The 19180-nt window shown below is 48.8% G+C and overlaps 1 protein-coding gene across 1 annotated transcript in view; it reads right to left on the bottom strand.

Moving 5' to 3' along the window:
* Nucleotides 1-1883: 1883 nt before the first annotated feature.
* Nucleotides 1884-19180, bottom strand: part of Sptlc1 (serine palmitoyltransferase, long chain base subunit 1) — a 39046-nt gene continuing 21749 nt past the window's right edge. The window contains exons 8-15 of the mRNA NM_001108406.1: nt 16707-16796; nt 13108-13215; nt 12073-12168; nt 11454-11550; nt 10135-10189; nt 7296-7413; nt 5093-5166; nt 1884-3578 (exon numbers count right to left, since the gene is read on the bottom strand). Coding sequence (NP_001101876.1) covers nt 3485-3578; nt 5093-5166; nt 7296-7413; nt 10135-10189; nt 11454-11550; nt 12073-12168; nt 13108-13215; nt 16707-16796 — 732 coding nt within the window. The 3' untranslated portion in view covers nt 1884-3484. The remainder of the gene's footprint in view (nt 3579-5092; nt 5167-7295; nt 7414-10134; nt 10190-11453; nt 11551-12072; nt 12169-13107; nt 13216-16706; nt 16797-19180) is intronic.

The following is a 19180-nucleotide window of genomic DNA, read 5'->3' as shown; positions in this document are numbered from 1 at the left end:
TTGGTCTTAATTTAACGTGAATCCTGATGTAGAGATGAGGTCTGTGAAAGCCAAATGTTATTGAAGAAGACTACGGTTCAGGTCCTACGGCCACTGAAGCTCCCTCACTTACTTCCTAACTAGTAAATGCCAGCACTTATATCCCGGACAGCACCAAGCTTCCTGGGTCCCTATTACCACTGTTCCCACTGCTTTATTAAGGGGAAAGTGTCTCCATCATGGGTTGAATGCCTTGTACTGTCTCGTGTGTCTGAAGCCTTGGTCCTTTCGGGCAGTGCTGTCTAAGCTGAGACTCAGGGATGTGTGGCCTGGCTGGAGGCAGTGGGTCCTTAGGAGGCCCCGGAGATTGTCGATGCAGTGAAACCAATTGCTACACACCCTGCTTGCCAGCGTCACCTCCTTCCATGCTGTCCTTGCCCTCTGAACGCCAAGGCCAAAATAAACCCTTACTTTCTTAAGTTGCTTCCTGTCAGGGAGAAAAATCCCATTGTTGGTTGTGACTCTGTGATTGGCCCATCTCTTACTGTATCTCACTAAGAGTCATTGTGAGGAGTTGCAGGCTTACTCATATACAGTGCTGGTTGGGTGGTGTGCGTGTGCGTGTGTGTGTGTGCATGTGCGTGTGTGCATGTGTGCGTGTCCTGACACTAGAGAGAAGCTGGTGTATGGCTGGGGAGCAGTTACTCAGACTTCAGTTCTGACAGACATGCATGGTGTTAGATCTCTCAGAAATGGATGGGGTCTGCTTGGAGCCGATCATGGGGAGTTTGTTTCCTGGGTCCTTGGTATTGGTTTGTGGGTTTTCATTTCTATCGTGAGTTACTGTTTGGTTTGGGGTTTAATTTGTGATTTCATTTCGGTTCTTATTACCACCTGCTCTTCTGTCCGTAACTATTTATTTTCCTTTGACATTTTTATACCTCTGAGAGATGTACTAAACATGACCACCATGGCGTGAAGGAGGGAGCTACTCTGAAGCGTTTCTGTTTTACCAAAACTAGTTAATATGAATACAAAGTGGGTCTAGGAACATCATTAAAGCAACCAGGCAACGGTAATTGGAACAAGGCTCACACAGCAAACAAAGGGTGTAGTATGGGAACCCACCACTGTTTCAACACTCCCTGGCCCCAGGCTCTCGAGTCTGTTCATCCGGGTGCAGGCTTTATTGCCCCGCCCTTGCCTTTATCTCTTTGATTTCCTATCCGGGACCATTTCCTCCCACACAGAAAGGCTTCCTTGGGCCTTACCACGAGGTGACTTGCGAGCCACAGACTCTCTGTCTGGGAATGCTCTGATGTTCACTGACAGTTTGGCTGGACAGAGAATTCGTGACAAAAATTTCATTTCAGTACTTTGAATATTTCATCTAAATGTCTTCTTAGCATCCGCGGCCCCCTCCCGCCCCCTTCCCAGGGAACTTAGCCTTGACCGTTGGTCTTTGGTACGTAATGGCTTTGGTGCTCACAGCGGGCTGACTGTGCTGTATCTAGTATTCTGTTGGCTCTGCTAACCTGAAGGTTGTTGAGCTTGAGGTAATCCGATGAGAACTTTTCAGTGTCAGCTCACTGGAAACTAATGTGTGCCAGCGAATGTGATGTCCCCATAAATGACGTGCTCTTTGCTCTCCTGCAGCCTGAGCAGCTGTGAATACCACCGTGAGACCGCAGAGACTTGAGCCTTTTACCAGTCTGTCATGAGGTGGACCTGGGCTCATGAGACCCCAGTTCCCCCTAAGGATATAGAAGCAGCTCACAGTCTCCAGGTTTGTCATGGTCGTGCAGGTAACTGCACTCCAACCACTGGTCTACCAAGCTGGGCAAGAGTGAGCTTTTCCTTTGGTGTCTTCCCTGAAGCAAATAGATGTTTTTCATGTCTTCCCAGGGTCTTCCTAGGGGCCACAGGGATCCTGAGGCTTGAACTTCATGTTAGTACTGTGTGGCCCTTGGTGAAAGCCTTGGGATGTTTTTATGTGAGGCTGGGGGTGGGAGGTGGGCACCAACAGATATGGCAGCCAGCACCTCAGCCACTCTCAGCCTTCTCTCAGCCACTAGAGGAAACTGCCCTGCCATTCAGCCAAGCTTCTTCCCCAGCTGGGGATCAAACCCAAGGCCTGGTGTTTGCCAGACAAGAACTGTCCCATGGACATTTGTCCCCCGCCCCTGCTCTAGCACTGCTTATAGTCCGAAGCAGACGGTGTTCAATCAGTAGGGACCGAAGAACTGTGTGACAGTCTTTGGTTGAGCAGGGAGAAGGGACTAAGAAATTAAATTATGTTCTAAAACAAAAGAAAAGCACACGGAAAAAGAATATGGTCTTCGATTTGCCCAAGGTTAGAACGGAGAGAAAGCTGAGCTGAGCAAGCGGCTATCCAAACAGACCCCTCGGAGGAATGTAGGCTCTTGGAGGTTTATTTCATTAAAAACCAAACCAAAACAGACTCATCCCCGTACCCTCACAGCAGCAGCATTCACAAGGCACGTATGAAATAGACACATTAAACATGTCACAGATCACTTAGGAAGATGCCGTCCACTGTTAACATGAATGAACATCCGAAAACGACGGTTAGAGGCCCCATTCCTCTGCCTGTGCAGCGAGAGGGAGTAATGGCCTTCCATGTACACGATCGCGGCACATGTCACAAGCCGTTACACCCCTCAGCACGCTCGCTAAGGACAGCAGCAGTTTTCAGAGCATTCCTATTTTCTGAGGCATCTGGAATTTATAGAACGAAAGAAGAAAGTTCTCTCTTTTCTCAGCTTAGAAAAGGCCCACAGTTCTATGTTCCTGGACAAAACCACCATGAAAAAGGACACCGTACATATTAAAAAATACCAAGGATATGATTTATATATTTGGGGACCAGAATAATAACCCTCTTCCCAAAACTGACTAGAGAATATATAAAAAATATAAAGTCAATTACACAAAAATAAAATAATGTTTGATTCAGATTATTGCTTAGGGAGCGGTATGACTATTGTTAGTGAAGCTCAGATTAGACACGACAGCATCAGTAACTGGAGCACACAGAGTTCTAGGATCAACATGTTCTATGACAGTTTTGACACACAGGAGTTGTCTGCACAGCAGCCACCACTGAGCTCTACCCGAAGGACCTGGGAGGCCACAGTCTATCATCCCACAGTAACTGTGGTGCGTGGAGACTCCTCTCAGCTGCAAGTCCTTTTGTATGGAATACAGAGGAGTGCTTATCGAATTGTTCCCACAGGCGGGAGAGGGAAAACGGAAGCTCCAGTTTTAAACAAAGGCGAGTATAAGAGACAGAGCCATGGCACCGCATAAACACCAGTGTTACACCGTCGTCTGCCATCCTCTGGAAGCCTGCTGGGTAAAGCCATCCATTCTGGCTGTGGACTCAAGGGCAGCCACGCCCTGGGCAGCACTCCACGCCCTGGGCAGCTGGAGGTCTGAGTAGTTCTGTCTGCAGGTGACATGGTCGCAAGCACTGGGCAGGAGCCTACAAAAGCACAGCCTGGGCCGCCTCCCTGATGGTGGCTGCAGCCCTCTGCAGCTCTTCGTCTGTCTGCTCCACGGTGACCACAACCCTGATGCTGAGGAAGACAAAGCACAGGGATGCGGGGTCAAACACTTGTGCAGCGGACTGTTCTGGCTCTGCAGAAAGCCCTTCTACCTGCTGCTGTTTTCTTCCAGGCGTAGAAGGGAGCAGCTATGGCAGGGATCTGCAGCCTGCAGGCCTAACACAGTTCTCTGTGGCCATCCCCACACCCCTTTATCAAGTGCAAGTGTTCTGTTCTGGGGAAGCCACTGAGGTGGAAACCAGGCCCTCTCCTAGATCTCCTACTCTAAACAGCCCTGGGCCCAAAGTCAGCCCCGCTCGGACTAGGGATCGCCCGCATGCTCCTATTAATAATTCATCTGGGAACACAGATGCCTATTTCAGAAGGTGAAGCAGATGTTTCCAAGTTCTTAGGACACAGGCTTGATGAGGCAACCTTCCTCCTGTCCTCTGCCAACAGTGGCTTTAAGCACTAGGCATGGTCGCCAAGGACACAGTGAAGGCAGGCACTGGAAGCAGTCAGAAGTAAAGGCATCTTGAGCAGCTGATTCTATGAACTTCCCTAGTTCTGGCATGGCCGTCTGCATGTGAGACATCAACCCAGCAAGGAGCTCTGTGCCCTAGTTCACCTGTACCTTACACTCTGTGTCCCAGACTGTCCCCGGAGGTGTTCAGCAAATTACAGTGTCTCATCTGCTGAAGATCCTGGTGTCCACCAGGATTCTCCTGAGCAGAAGCTGCTTGGCCTCGGGTGGGAACACACCCTAACAAACCCTCTACAAATCTAATCCGCTTCGGCCCGTTTCCCACTGTACTCAGCCAGAGCACTGTAACACCGGAGCTCAGGACATGAGTCTACAGTGTGGGAAAGTCATGTACAACAACCTAACTTCATATGTCATGCTAGTAGACACTACTAGATGACTGTTCTTCCGGGTGTGCTTCTCCATCATGGTGAATCTGCAGGGAACCTATCAGAAGCTGGGAACTGTCTGCACTTGATTCTCCTAGTCAGGGCGTCACCTGTTCTAAGCAGCCTTAACATCATGCCCGTCTTCTCTGTGGCCTCTGACCCAGGGCTATGGTGGCTGAAGTGTTCATGTCTTCTGGTCACAGTGTAGGCCCGTTGGGGTCACAGTTGAGTACTTTGACAGCCTATTTCAGGCCAACCCTCCCCCTTGCTTTGCGGTCCCGCTGTAGCTGGTGTCTGCAGGATGATGCAGACCGTGAGCACCGTTGGCAAGGTGACCACATCCAGGCTGCTCCCTTCTCTTGAGTGTCTCCATAGCACAAGTTACAGTTGGACTCCAGCTGTTACAGCTGCTCAAGAGTCTGTCCCCACAGTTCATTGTTGAGTCACCTAGGACGACACCCAGTCCTGTGATGCTTCTCAGTTAAAATGGAAAACAAATAGTTGTGCAATGAACCCAGGTGTGTGCTGTACTGTAAGGAAATTCTTATCCTGCAATAACATTTCAAGTTTCCCCAACACGACATATTTAAAGAGTGTAGAGCAGGAAGGTAGCGGTGCACTCTTATCTTACCAACCTTGGAGGAGGAAGGCACTTCTCTTCCTTGTCCAAGTAGCGTGCCTGAGTCAATGCGATGCCCTTATTCATGCACTGCAGGGAGAAAGGGGCTATTAGCAAGCCACTCAGATCACGGTGGACAGATGTGCTGTCCTCAAGTCTCTTCATTCATTTAGAGTTCTAGGAAACAAAGCTTATGTGTCCTACTGTACTCTCCAGGCAAACCCTTCTTTGGACTCAGACTTTCCTGTGATGGTGGCTACAGAGCCTATGAGATGTCTGACTGTGGTGGTTTGAATGAGAACAGTCCCCAGAGGCTCATATATTTGAATACTGGCCTCCAGTAGGTGGAACTGTTTGGGAAGGATTAGGAGGTGTGGTCTTCCCAGAGAAGGTATCTCACTGGGGATGGGATTCGAGGTTTCTAATCATCCTGCTACTCCCAGTGTGCTCTCTGCCTCCTACTTGTGGATCAAGGTGAGAGTTCAAGGCTGTTGCTGCCACGATGCCTCTTCTCCACTGTCATGGTCTCTGACTCTCTGAAATGGTAAGCCCAAATCAAACAAAGTTGTCTTCGTCTTGGTGTTTTATCACAGCAACAGGAGAGTGGCTAAGACACTGAGCCATCTCTCCAGCCTGTCTTCAGGCTTTGTTCTGAGAACGCTTGTGCATGCAGTCTGCCCGCTCACGTCCACTGCTTGCATGTGAGCCCTGCGCCTCTGAACAGCAGTGTTTGCTAAGGCAAAAGAGTGGGGCCAAGAGAGAGCACATATACGGGCATGAAGGTAATTCTTCCCACAGGGCAGTGCAGACCACCACGGGGGAGACAGGCAATAGGAGGCTGCCTCATGGGCTCCAGCTTTTGTAGAGCTTCTACTGTGTTCACTGTTGTGAGCCTACAGTCCTGTTGGAAACAGCAGACTCAACAGCCGCAGGGACACAATGCATTCAACCTAGCCGTGCTGGCTTGTCCACTGGTTGGTTCTGTGCATCTGTCTTACCTTTTCGAAAACCTCTAACCACAAACTCCTTTCATGTCTGTGTATTCTAGGGTAAGACACTGAGGCAGTAAAAGGATGGAGGCTGCTGTGTCCCTTTAAGGAAGGCCGACAGAGCTGAGCCTGAGAGGACATGTGTGATACGTTCTTTTCCAGCCGGTCACGTTAGCCTGACCATCAAACGGTGATAAGGATGTACGCGTGTCTTTAATTATGAATCTTAGATTTGGTAGTCAGTGGTCCCAAGAGGTTCTGTACTGTGTGCACTGTGTGCTGTGTGCACTGTGTGCCGTGTGCACTGTGTGCCGTGTGCACTGTGTGCCGTGTGCACTGTGTGCCGTGTGCACTGTGTGCTGTGTGCACTGTGTGCTGTGTGCACTGTGTACCATGTACAGTACTCCATGCAAGTCAGACATGGCAGGATGAAGGCAACCCAGGCAGCCTATGCAACCACAAGAGGTCTTCACCCTGAGTATCACCTGACCAACCAGTGTTCTCCAGGCACGCCACAGGGATGAAGGGGACAGGCGGCAGACTACTTCAAAGAGCCTGGTGGTACTGCTCAGGGCAGCAGGAGAGTGGAATGAAGGCATAGCAGCTTAACCCTGTGCCAGGTTCTGGGGGAAGGCTGCCAGGCCCCAGGCGTGCATGTCCTCAGTGCTGCAGCACACTGCAGCGAGGACTGGGCAAGAGCCTGGAAGAACGGCAGGGTGGCTTCTGGAGAGGCAGCTACTGCTGGGAGGATAGGCCAAGCAAATGACCAGTGAGCTCAGAGAGTCAACAATTTAGCAGAAATTAGTAAAATAAGTAATAGCAAAACTCATAAACAGAAATGTAGTCAGGACTAGCAGCCCAAGCCTGCAATTCCAGCACTCAGGATGCTGAGTTAGGATGGCCGTGAGTTGGAAGTCCAGCCTAGGCTAGGTGGTGAATTCCAGGCTAGCCTGGTGACAAAGACTGCAAAGGTGAGTGTTCTGCAGGGCTGTTTAGGAGAGGCTGAGCACAGTTATACCCAATGCAGTGGCCAGGGCACAACTTCAGGAGCTAGGCTGACACGGTGAGAAAAGCCCTCAGCCTGCCCTTCAGGTACCCTGTGAGCTCCCGGGGCTGGCTGGGACGGCTGCCGTGAGTGTGTTGAGCAGTAGCTGGCTGCTTTTGTGGTGGGGAGGTATTGGAAAATGAGGTAAGCGAGGGTGGGGGCCAACTGTGTAACCGCATACTCACTTGCTCTACAATCTCCTGAAGCAGCTTCATATCTCTCTCCCGAGAGCCCGTGCTCTCTTCCAGCTGGAGGTGAAGCGCTGGGCAAAGGGACTCCCCCACCACTTTTAAACCGGAAACCCTAGAGAGAAAGCACACATGGCATAGGTACACTGCGGGCTCACAGAGATCCCACACAATGTAACTGTGAGGGCAGGGGCAGGAACACAGGGCTCATGCTTGCCTAGCATGCGGAGGCCCAGGGTTCAGTCCTAATGGCAGAGATAAAACACATGAACAGGTAATAGCCATGTCAAGGCCTACTGCAGGAAAAGCAGAATTGGGGATGCAGACAGGAACACCCATTGCATGATGGGGGATTCCATCTTGAGAAGCAACGGGCAACTTCCCATCCAGGAAATGCCTGTGAAACTGTTTCTCTGAGCACAGGGAGTTCATGGGATGTTGTGGTGTCTCCTTTCCAGTGTCCCATGGGGATCTGGGCATCCTTGTTGCTTGTCCCTAATGGTCAACCCTTTCATAGCCTCCTCATCACCTTGGGCTCTTCACCTGGTATACACTTCTCCCGTCCCCAAGAAAGCTGTCCATTGTGAGATCCAGATCATGCAGCCTGTGTGTGTGTGTGTGTGTGTGTGTGTGTGTGTGTGTGTGTGTGTGTTCCCTTGGGACCCACTTACAGCAGGATGTGCACTGCAATTTTCTATCATTTTTCCTGTTTGCTTCCTTCACGTGTACACATGACCATGCTCACCTCCTTCCTTATTACCTGAGTTTTAGAGTGCCATGGAGACATGACATAACAACGCTATAGTCTGACCAACAACACTGTATTCTGACTATCAACAACAGGTTTAAGTGGCGGACTGTCTTGTCTGTGTGATCTACTTTAAATCTTGTGTGGATTAAGATGTTCTTCTACAAATCACACAGAAATGTGATTTGTCAGGGAAGGAGACAGATTTCTCTAGGGTAAGTCTCCTCTTGATTGTTAGAGACACAAGACATGGGGCAACCACATGAGTTCACTCACTCAGGTTCACCTTCACTGCGCTATCCATTTCCAAGGATGCAGCTGTGGTCACGCCATCTGAGCCTGGCTGCCTTTGTTCAGCACCTCTTTCTTAGGGAGAGCAGAATGCAAAGGAAGGCACGGTGGTCCCTGACCTGAACACTATCAGACATGCCAGCTGAGCCTGAGGTGGGTCCTGTTGGTTCTGCACCACGGTTACCACTGGCCAAGCATAGAAGGAACAATCAGCTCTCAGGTCTAGTGGAATCAGTTCTAGTGGAAGGTCAGCAGGAGCAGTGGATAGGGCGTGAGCAACTCTTGAGTAGACCGACTAGCAACAAAGAGCAGGGAAAGGAGGGGTCACATGGACGGGATAATAAAGGCATGGAGTGGAGCTACTGTAATGTCCCGGGAAAGGGGAGGGCCAAACGAGACAGAGGACAGGCCTAAAACAGAAAAGGGCAATCAAGGACCTGAGTTTGAGTCCCCAGAACCTATGTGGAAATGCTGGGTTGTGGTTGTGCACGCTGGCCAGGATCCTGTGCTGAGGAGTCTGGAGAAAGGCACAGCATTCAAGTTTGCCAGCCAAGCCTGCTGGGCAAGTTGTAGGCCAATGAGTCTGTTTCTCAAAACCCAAGACGATGGTAACTATGAAAGCAAGTGGTCCTCCCTATACACAGGCACATATGTATGCTTGTAAACACACACATCTTCAGGTTGAATTCTGGTGCCACAGAAAATGATCTCACATTGTTCTAGATCTTTCCTTTAGCTCCCTAAGGAGATTCATATACAAGAATTATGAAACAATTTGAGGCTACACCCTAAAGAGTAGAGTGCTGAGCACAGTCTTCTCAGGAGACCAAGATAAAGGCATGTGAAGTCTTAAAAGGAAGTCTACAAGTTAGGGACAGCAGAATGCAAAGAGAGACACAAACACACACCCCCCTATGTTGGCAGGAGGAACACTGGCTCAGCTGTCCATGAGAATACAGGGAGTAACAGCATCAGCCCAGGCTATCCATTAGAGTGGGTGGACAGAGCCAGGATTAGAGGAAAGAAGTTTGGACAGGGCTGGAGACGGTAAGGTAGGACTTGGAGAAAGCTGGAGCACATGCCACCTCAGGTTGGTGCTAGTGGATGTGCAACCTTCCAGTGTGCTGTGCTGTGCCGGAAATTAAGAGTACACACAGTGACCTTCCCACCACAAATCATGCAAGAGCCACTCCGCATGCAGGAGACACGGAGCAGCACAGTCTGCCTGTTCTACACAACAGCTGTGGCCACTCACTCACCCACTGTCACTTCCAGCAGTGTCTATCCCCACATCTTACAAAAGAGTCAGAACTTTCACAACTCATGAGACACACATCTCCTCAGGGAGCTAAAGGAAAGATCTAGAACAACGTGGGATCATTTCTTGTGGCACCAAAACTCAGCCTGAAGACTTTCTCTTTTTTTAAAAAAGTGAACATTCATTACTAACTTTAATCCGTTTTCTTTTCTAGGCCCCATTTACTAATAGTGGTGCGGGAGTAGGACTGTCCTGTACACAGCACTGTACACAGCCGTGCACTTTCTGACAAGATGAGACTCACCACGCTCACTTGGGTCAGCACAGGGCCCACTACCAGGCTGTGTGACTTCTAGGAAAGCAAGGCCGTGACTTTAAGACATGGTGAACAGCAGGTCTGCTTGTATTCGAAGCTGCATGCACTGAGATTTTGCTTTTGTGGTTGCTATGCAGTTGCAGGGCCCAGAGCTCATAAACTCAGGACTGCACTGATGGAGCATGGTGGAGACCCACGCTCTGTTGCCGAAACCCACACTTACCCTTGTAGGGACTTGTGGATGGTCTGGCACTTTTTCTTTAAAACTGCAAAAATCCCTGCATAGAAAAAGAGTTTGGTGGTGTATTTAAGACATCTGTTGGTACCAGCTTACGATTTCTCTAAGAGCCCAGATCCTAAGACTGAAGCACTGTGGATGTTCTGGGTGTGAACAGACACTCAGCTATGCCCGGCTTGAGGGCCTGGGCTTCATGATGTCACCAACTGGTCCTTCTCACTGGTGCTGCTCGCTCTCAGCAAGCCCAGGGGTGATGGCTTCGGAGACAAACATAGCCCTCGCCCTTACTGAGAGCTACCCAAGCCCAGCCACGACCACTGGGTACACACTTCCTACTCTGATCTTAACTTGAAACCAGTAGGCAGCAGAGTAACTTTTTGGGATGTTTTCCGTTTATTCAAGGAAAGCTGGAGACACACCTCTGACTGTGAGAGCCCTCTGCTGGGGACTCAGGAGTGCCAGCTAAGCAAGGCCTCTTCTCCTCCTGTCACTTGCACTTCTTCATTACTAGTGTGTCGGGGGGGAGGGAGTCACCCAGCACTGACCTTGCGTGGATTTTATGGACTCAGTTCCCTCCTGCTGTGTCTGGGCTCTGGGCTCATACAGGCTGCCGTGGTTGCATGGCACGCACCGTAACCTGCAGAGCCATCTCGCCAGCCTCTTTATGGTTTTAAGAGCTGCACCATTACAGTCAAAGGCCATTTGCTAAATTCCCAGTTAACTTTTCACTCTGCCCAGAGTTGTTTGCTGACAAGACAGGCAAGCACTGTTAATTGATGCCTCAAAGGCTGAAGGGAAGCCAAGGCAGAAAAGGACATCTACCAAAGTTTAGCACACTCATCGGGCTTCCCAAACTATGGCGACCATTACACTTGGGGAAGCACTGAGGCCTGGCACTGGCCCAGGCCCCACCTTTCCTAGCATTGCTACCTGGAGTAGCAGCCAGCCACTCTGGCTCTAGCCCCTAGTTTGGAGGTGAAGCCCTCTACACAGTCCTGGGCAGGGGTGGCTTCTCCACTGCCATCATCTCATGATGCCAGGCATGGGTGAGCCCGCCTATCTGAAATGCTGGGACGGGAATGGTTTGGATCTTCATGTTTCATACTATGTGGCATTTTCATAGACGATAGGTCGAATTTTAAATACTTGTACTCAACAAGTTTGGATATTGTTTTTGTATTAGGACACTTGTTTTCTAAATAACTTGATTTCTAAATACTTGTCTGGTAAATAATTTCCTTGGGCTGGTTCTTCTGGAAAGCCAGATGGTCCACAGCCAAGAGAACCAACTTTACAGACCATACCTGGGTTCTCCTCCATGATGTTGAGGGCCTCAATGGCGGCAGCGGCTAGCAGGGGGGGCAGTGAAGCTGAAAAGCAGTATCCTTGGCCAGAGAGCCGCTAAGGAGAAACAGACGGACATGTTCTCTGTGGAGAGGGACTTTTGGAAGGCACCCAGTCCCCACCGACAGGCCACACCCATTTGAACAGCAAGCATACTGACTGAACCACCAGGGTGCACAGATAACAAAACTGAGATGCTTTCTCAAGAGTTAAGGACTTCATGTGTCTGTAAACACTTTGCATTATCCTTTTAAGACGGGCTTTAAGGGGGCTGGAGACCTCTGCTCTTCCAGAGGTCCTGAGTTCAATTCCCAGCATCCACATGGTGGCTCATAACTATCTGTAATGAGAGCTGAGGCCCTCTTCTGGTGTGTCTGAAGACAGCTACAGTATGTTCATATAAATAAAACAAAACCAAACCCTTTAAAACAACAACCACCAAAAAACCAAAAATCACCCAGGCTTTTAAATAAAACCTATGTAATAAATTATGAGTTAAATCTTGTCTTAGAAGCTGCACTCTGAAGGGATGGTGGGGACAATCATCTGCAATTGTCCTTCATTTCTAAGAGGCATCACCTGATGGTCAACCACGAAAGAGCGGCCACAGCAGAAGCCCCCAACAGAAGCGAGCGCATTCTCCATGTTAGCACTGATAAGGTCGATGTCGTCAATCTGCCAGGAAAACAGAAAGCCAGTCACTCCCAGGCCCGCACGAGGACCATGGCCTTCCTCACTAAATTTCATGCAGTTACAGCTCACCTAGGCCCCTACACACTTGCTGGTGTCAGCCATTGCTTAACTTCCTGTGGCATCGCACTCTTTTCTCTGGGGTAGTACGGTGCTTGGTGCACACAGCTAAGGGGATTTTGTATTTTATCTATCAACTAGGTGACAGCCAGCAAAGCACATTTTAGAGAAAGGCTCCCTGCACCTCCCCACGGTGGCCAGCAAAGCAGCTGTCACCGGCCTGGGCACCAGGAGCACAGCCCAGGGCACTTGGCCACTCTGGCTCTACTTTCCTGTAGGGCAAGGAAACGGGTCAATGTTATTCCAACTTTTGGGGCCTTTATAGTAGATTTGCTGAATTCATTCTTGCTGATGTTTTTGACAGCATGCATGTATGTGTCAAAATTATATATCAAATATGACTACACATACTGCAACTTACACAAACACACTCACGGCACAACTGTATTATGTACTTCCATAAATATATGTAGAAGGTTAATACTAAAAGCATCTTTGGAAGAACTAGGGGAATCCTCTTTGTTGCTGTTTGGGTGTGGGATCATTTGGCAGCCCAGAAGATCAGTTTCCCAACTGCTGGGATCACGGGCACCTGTCACTATGCCCTGTACCAAGGCAATTCTTCAGCATCTTAACAAATTAACACAAACCTAGCTGCACCTAGAAGAGACATGGAAAGCCAAGCTACCCTGCCCCTGCCCCCACCCCTGGGAAAAAAGAACAAAAATGTCAGAGGGAAGACAGGGTTCCGCTTGACCTGACCAGATCTACCTAGACATCAAGGCCTCATGAGCTGTCTGGATGGGTGAAGTCTTTTCCTTGACAGGCTTCCGACAGGGGAGCTTCCCCAGCGAGAGAACTCACACTGATCCCATAGTGCTCGGTGACTCCTCGCCCATGCTCCCCAAGGACTCCGAACGACAGGCTCTCCTCCAGGAAGATCCTTGCTTTGTATTTATACTTTAACCTCACCTAGGTTTTAAGAGAGCAAACCAAACAAACAAACTTAAAGCCATCACTGTCAGCAGCGTACAGAGTGTCTTTCGGAGAAAAAAAGTTAAACTTATAAAATACTGACAGTTGACCCTCAATATCTATGAATAAAATGTACCTACTTGTTAAAATCTGTGACTCTGAAATCAATATCCGTCCTTTAGAAGCTCATGTGTGTGGGTGGTGAAGGACAAGTGAGCTACCCACCAGAGTGTGCTCCCAGAGAGGAAAGGTCACTGGGTTCTAAGTGTCCTTTGTGTAGCACTACTGTGCACTGTCACGCCATTGTGCCTTTGCTAGTGACTCCATTGCTCACACTGGCCCTGCTAGTGTGCTTTCTAGTATCTTACATGCAGAAAGCTGAGAGATACCTTCTAGGAAAATGTACATTGGAGAAATTCCCTTCAGCATCAATTGTGAGGTTGTGGGCAGGAGTGCAGTGGGAATGAATCAACGGTCTGCACTAGACAGAGTCACACGCGAGCCCCAGAGCAACAGCTCACCCTTCCCTCTGTGCCTGTGCACAGCCCCTTTACGGGATGAAGAACAGCAAATGCTACAACTGTTCTGTTCGTCTCTGATATGACCCAGCTTAGCAAGGACAGCACAATGCCTGGCTTTAAGAAGGGAAATGAGAAGACAAGTATGTGTAACAGACACAACGTATCTGACTACATATAAACCCCCTGGGAAATAATTCTTTTTCTCAGCGGTTGGTTTAATTTGGATCCACAGAATGCCTGAGTGGAAAAATGTTTTATTACATTTATTGTGGCTCGCTTATCTGCTTTCCTCTTACTTTATTTATGAATTTACATTTTTTTTTTTAACTTTTCTATTTTTCGGAGCTGGGGACTGAACCCAGGGCCTTGCTCTTGCTAGGCAAGCGCTCTACCACTGAGCTAAATCCCCAGCCCGTGAATTTACATTTTAAGAGAAGACTCTTACTCTGTAGCCAAGGTTAGTCTAGAGCTCGCATGCAGGACAGGAGGGTCTACGACTTGTGTTGCTCCCTCTGTCTGAGTCCCTCAGCGCTAGGATACAGACATGCAGACGCCCCCGACATGGATCGCTAGGTGGTTGTTTCCTGTTGTCAGACTTCTAAGTAAATCTTTTCCTTTCAAGTTTTTGTTGTTTTGAAACAGGGTTTCTCTGTGCAGCCATAGCTGGCCTGGAACCCACTCTGTAGACCAGGATGGCCTTAAACTCAGAGATCTGCCTGCCTCTGCCTCCCGAATGCTGGGATTAAAGGCGTGTGCCATGACCACCTGGCAGAAGACATGTATGAAGTTATTAAATAAAAAGTATTCTTAAATTTACCAACAATGCATTAGGAAGTGTCACGTGCAATTTCTATGTATTTCTCCAATCTGTACTTTAATTACATGCAATGTGCATGTAATCAGCTGCACAGCCACATTAAAGGACAGCGTCACAAGCTACTCAGCTTCTACTGCAATGAGGACCTGTGTGAAGCCCTTCCCCGGTCCACACTCTGGTTCACGCCTGCACCTTTACCTATTACAGGTCCCACTACTAAGCTCCTCCCACTGTAAGCACGGACACGCCCCCTCCTGAGCGGCTGGTGAGTGAGCTGTCCCACCGCTGTTAGGTGGGCGGGGGATAGTGGGCATTTGGTTGGATTTTTTTCCATCAAAAATGCTCATTTAAGGGAAAGCTCTTCGACACTGACTCTTCCTTAACAGAGCGAGATACCAAGCTCTAAAACACGTTTACGAAACAGTAACAAGAGCCCAGCACTTGGAGGGAAGCAGTGAAGAGCACAGGGTCCCAGGCAACAGAATTCCTTCTGTCGTCTCTGCACCATCAGCACTTTCAACCCTCTGCTGCCAGCTTCTCTGACTTTGTCCCACCAGGTACCTGTGCCTGGGCGCAATGCCCTGGAACTCTTACCCCACACAAAGCAGCACTAGGGATGGCTCAGTGCATAAAGCCCACCCGAGTCTAATCCTAGGACCCACACGGTACATTCTTCAAGCTGTCCTCTGACCTCCACACACGTGCAATGTGGCATTCATGTTCTTCCTCAACACCACATAAATAAATGTGCCGAATGCTTTGAAAACCCTGCTGTAATAAGTCTGGCTCCCCACCCCCTCTATCCTGTCAGTCTTTGACAGCCTTACAAAGCCGGGAAGATGAAGAAAAACCCGTCACTTGCATCAGTATTTACAGGTTATTTAATATCCTCAGAAGACGTATGTATGAGAAGTTTCACAAATACCCCGTGAAGCCCTTAACTTGAGTTCTTATTCAACCACCGGACTCCTGTCCAGTGGGGGGCCTGGGCCACCAGCTCAGCCACAAAGCCATCAATCTATGCACTCTGTCCTGTCCATAAGATGTGCTGGAGCAAAGCTGGTGCAGAACTGTGGGACTGGTGAACCAATGACTGGTTCAACTTGAGACCCATGCATGAGAGGGAGTCCACCCCTGACACTGCCTAGAGGGCCAGGAACTAGAGGTTGGAAGTCCAGAGACCCATGTGGGATAGAACCAAACACAAATGGCAAAAAAAGAGAGAAAGCCAATGAAATGGCTCCTAGTGACACTGTGCTATGCTCAAGGCTGGTGTCTAACCCAGAGGTCCTCTGAGAGGCTCCACCCAGCAGCTGATGGCTGAATGCAGACCTACAGGCAAACCTCAGGCAGAGCCTGGGGAGGCCCACAGAAGGGGGGGGGGAAGGGCTGTAGCAGCCAGAGGGATCAAGGGCGCCACAAAAAGCCCCACTGAATCAATTAACCAGGGCCCAGAGGGGCTCACAGAGACTAAATTGCCAACCAGCATGGGACCGAGCTAGGCCTGCTACACATGTTACAGCTGTGTAGCTTGGCCTTCGTGTGGGACTCCAAGCAGAGGGAGCAGGAGCTGTCTCTGACTCCGAGCCTGCCTTTCCCCTTACGGCTGCCTTGTCTAGCAACGTGTCTCACTGCAACGGATGTTCCACGGGGGTGTGGGGGAGGTTGCCCTGTCCTGAGCAAACGGAGGAGGAGTGGATTGTGGGGGAGTGGAGGAAGGGGGGATAGGGGAAGGGGAGGGGAGGGACTAGGAGGCAGGAGAAAGGGAAACTGCAGACGGAATGTAAAAGTAAAAACAACCCACTGAACATGGTTTCCTCTTTGAAGGCCACCTCGGCCAGGAATGTTACTCTTTCCTAACGTAAGAGTGTATTTATGGCATTTCCTCATATCACGCTCTCATTTCTTACCTTTTTAAACATTTATTTACTTCTTTACTTACCCGAGTGTGAGCCACGGCCTGAGTGTGGAGCTGGAGCACAGCTCTCAGGGTTGCACTCCTGACTCGATCGTGAGTTCCCGGGTCTCTAAACACAAGCCCCTCACCTGCAGCACAGCCCGTGGCCCAGGCGTCGTGCTTTAAGTGCTCAGAAACCAAAGGCCTAACTGACAGGCAATCAGCACACTGATGCGAGCCAACGGCTGCTCACCAGTTCTGGAAGAGGGCAGATGGTTCCAGTGTTCATATACAATCCTTCCGCGACGATGAATCGCCGAGTCACACGGGCCTTTCGAGGATTCTAAAACAAAACAAACAGGACCAGACATCTTAATTGTCATAACTCCAAATGTAAAGTGCTACTCCCAAGAACTTGCACCTCATAAAGGATTTATTTAAAAAGGAAAAAAGAGGCCATGATGAATTAAAACTCATGCTTGAGATCCTTTTATTTAGACAGAAACACGAGTGAGAGAAAGCAGTGTCCGTGCTTAGGCAGTTTCCAATGAACACCATCAGTCAGGTGACCTCACACAGGGCTGGATACACCCTGTCAGTACTAAAACAGGGTCCCAGCGCAGAATGGCTGAGAGAAGACCGTTTTCAGCACCGTGGGCCTGGCCTGAGGAGCAGAATGAGCTATAAATGGTGCAAGCAGTGGGAGGTTGATGGTGTGTTATATGTCTCTGTGTATGTGTGTCTACATGCTGCTGTGTGTGTGTGTGTGTGTGTGTGTGTGTGTGTGTGTGTCTATATGTCTCTCTGTGTGTGTATGTACATTATATGACTTTATTTTCCTGTGTGTTGGCATTCTGTAACCTCCACCACCATTGCTTACACACCGGTTAGTCAGGTAAAATCCAGACGTGATTTATCTGATCAAGTCCAAGGTGGTAGACTACAGCTGCTATCTCAGACAGTGTGCGTCTCTCTATACCTCATGTACAGCAGGCCACTAACCTCTCACACCTAGGAACCCGGGGAGACTGCAGGTGTGACAGACGGAAGAATATTAAGACCAGAGAGAACTCATTCCCACCTCCCCACTCAGACTTCACACTTGGGCTAGCCATCCTCACAGCAATGCCACAGAGCACCTAAGGACCCAGTGGGCATTGTCTGCACAGACACTTCTGCTCTGTAGAGGTACACATCACAGAGGCTGCCAGGTTCCTGAAACTCACAGCTAAATGCTTTCAAGACGACAGTATAGCTCTGTCGGGGTCACCAGAGAAAACTGGAAAGCTGCAATTCCACTCACAGCATCCTGACATCTCCCTTTTAAAAACCGTCCTTTCCTTGGTTTCTGCAGGGCGTCCTTACACACACTAGTAAGTGTCCTACCACAGATTCATGTAGCTGCTTGAGATTACAAGAGTCACTGTAGAGTCTTAGCATGAGCAAGAACACACAGAAGGATTTAAAGACGAGGCAGTCAGCCTGTGCACAGTAACGTCTGCCTTTCTTTTAGATATGTACCCAGGCATCACTTTCTCTAAAGTCCGGATTGTACTGCTGCAGTAAATTTTAGGATCTGAATTTTCAAATATTACATTGTGGTCACTTCTAATTTTTACTTAAAACACAATTGTATTTTGTTCTCTTGAAAGACTGATTTTTATGTGTATGAATGTTTTGCCTGCACATAGGCATGTGCGTGCCAGCAGGGACCACAGAGGTCGGGAGGAGGAGCCGGAGTGCCGATGCTGCATAGAACCTGCTTCTGAAAGGCAGGGGGTGTTCTTAGTCACTGCGGCATCTCTATGGCGCTTGAAGACGTGGCCTTAGGAGACGTCCCACTTGCAGGCTCACAGCTACCTCAGGACTCTCGGTGCTGAAGCAAGCTGCTACCTTCACTCTGCTTTTTGTGTTGCATTGTAAGAACAGGCCAATCTTTGATATAACTTCTGCTTATCTTCTAGAGACAACATCTCAAGTGGGGAGATATTTCTAAAAATACAATGTGAAGTTATTTAGTAGCCTACTCCTGGGAAGAAAATGAAGTCTAAATTACTTACTAAAAAAGTGAAATTTAATTTCTAAGATACATTTTTTTGAAGATTCATTAAGAAGCTCCACAGATCATAAGCCTTATGAAAAATACACAAGAAATTTGAGTATCACATCTCCAAACTTTATCTATGAAAATCTCCAGCAGACTTGTTCCTTAGTCATTCTTTCCAAAACGGAATTTATTTTGGTGGTTGGGTTCTAGTACTTAGAATACAGGTCATCTTTTTAGTCTATTGAAAGAATTATTCTGTGGCACAGCCTCAACTTCAGAATTTCTTTAGCCTTCTCTTAATTGTGTAAATACACAACACTGGCTGACAATGTATTGAGCACAGACCGGTGAGTTTATGCATATTCAATGATCACGTACATACATACTCATGAAGTGTCTATTGCACGGGATGACTCCTCAACACAGATGTCAGAATTCTAAATGAATAATGCAAATATTTGGGAAAACTGAAATTAACAGAAAACCAAAGAAGGTGGTGAGTATTTCATCAGTTACTCTAGTTACGAATAAGGTTTGTGGGCAAGGTCCACTTGGAAGGGATGCTTGGGATGTGACAAATGGGCTCCAAACAGACCACACATCATGGAGTCCTGTGGCAAAGCCACCAACAGCTTGACTTTTACCATCTACACTGACCAGAAAAATAAGTCCTAATCCTC

The sequence above is a fragment of the Rattus norvegicus genome, chromosome 17, assembly GCF_036323735.1.
Source record: "Rattus norvegicus strain BN/NHsdMcwi chromosome 17, GRCr8, whole genome shotgun sequence".
NCBI lineage: Eukaryota > Metazoa > Chordata > Mammalia > Rodentia > Muridae > Rattus > Rattus norvegicus.
This window is presented reverse-complemented; position numbering and strand designations above follow the sequence as displayed.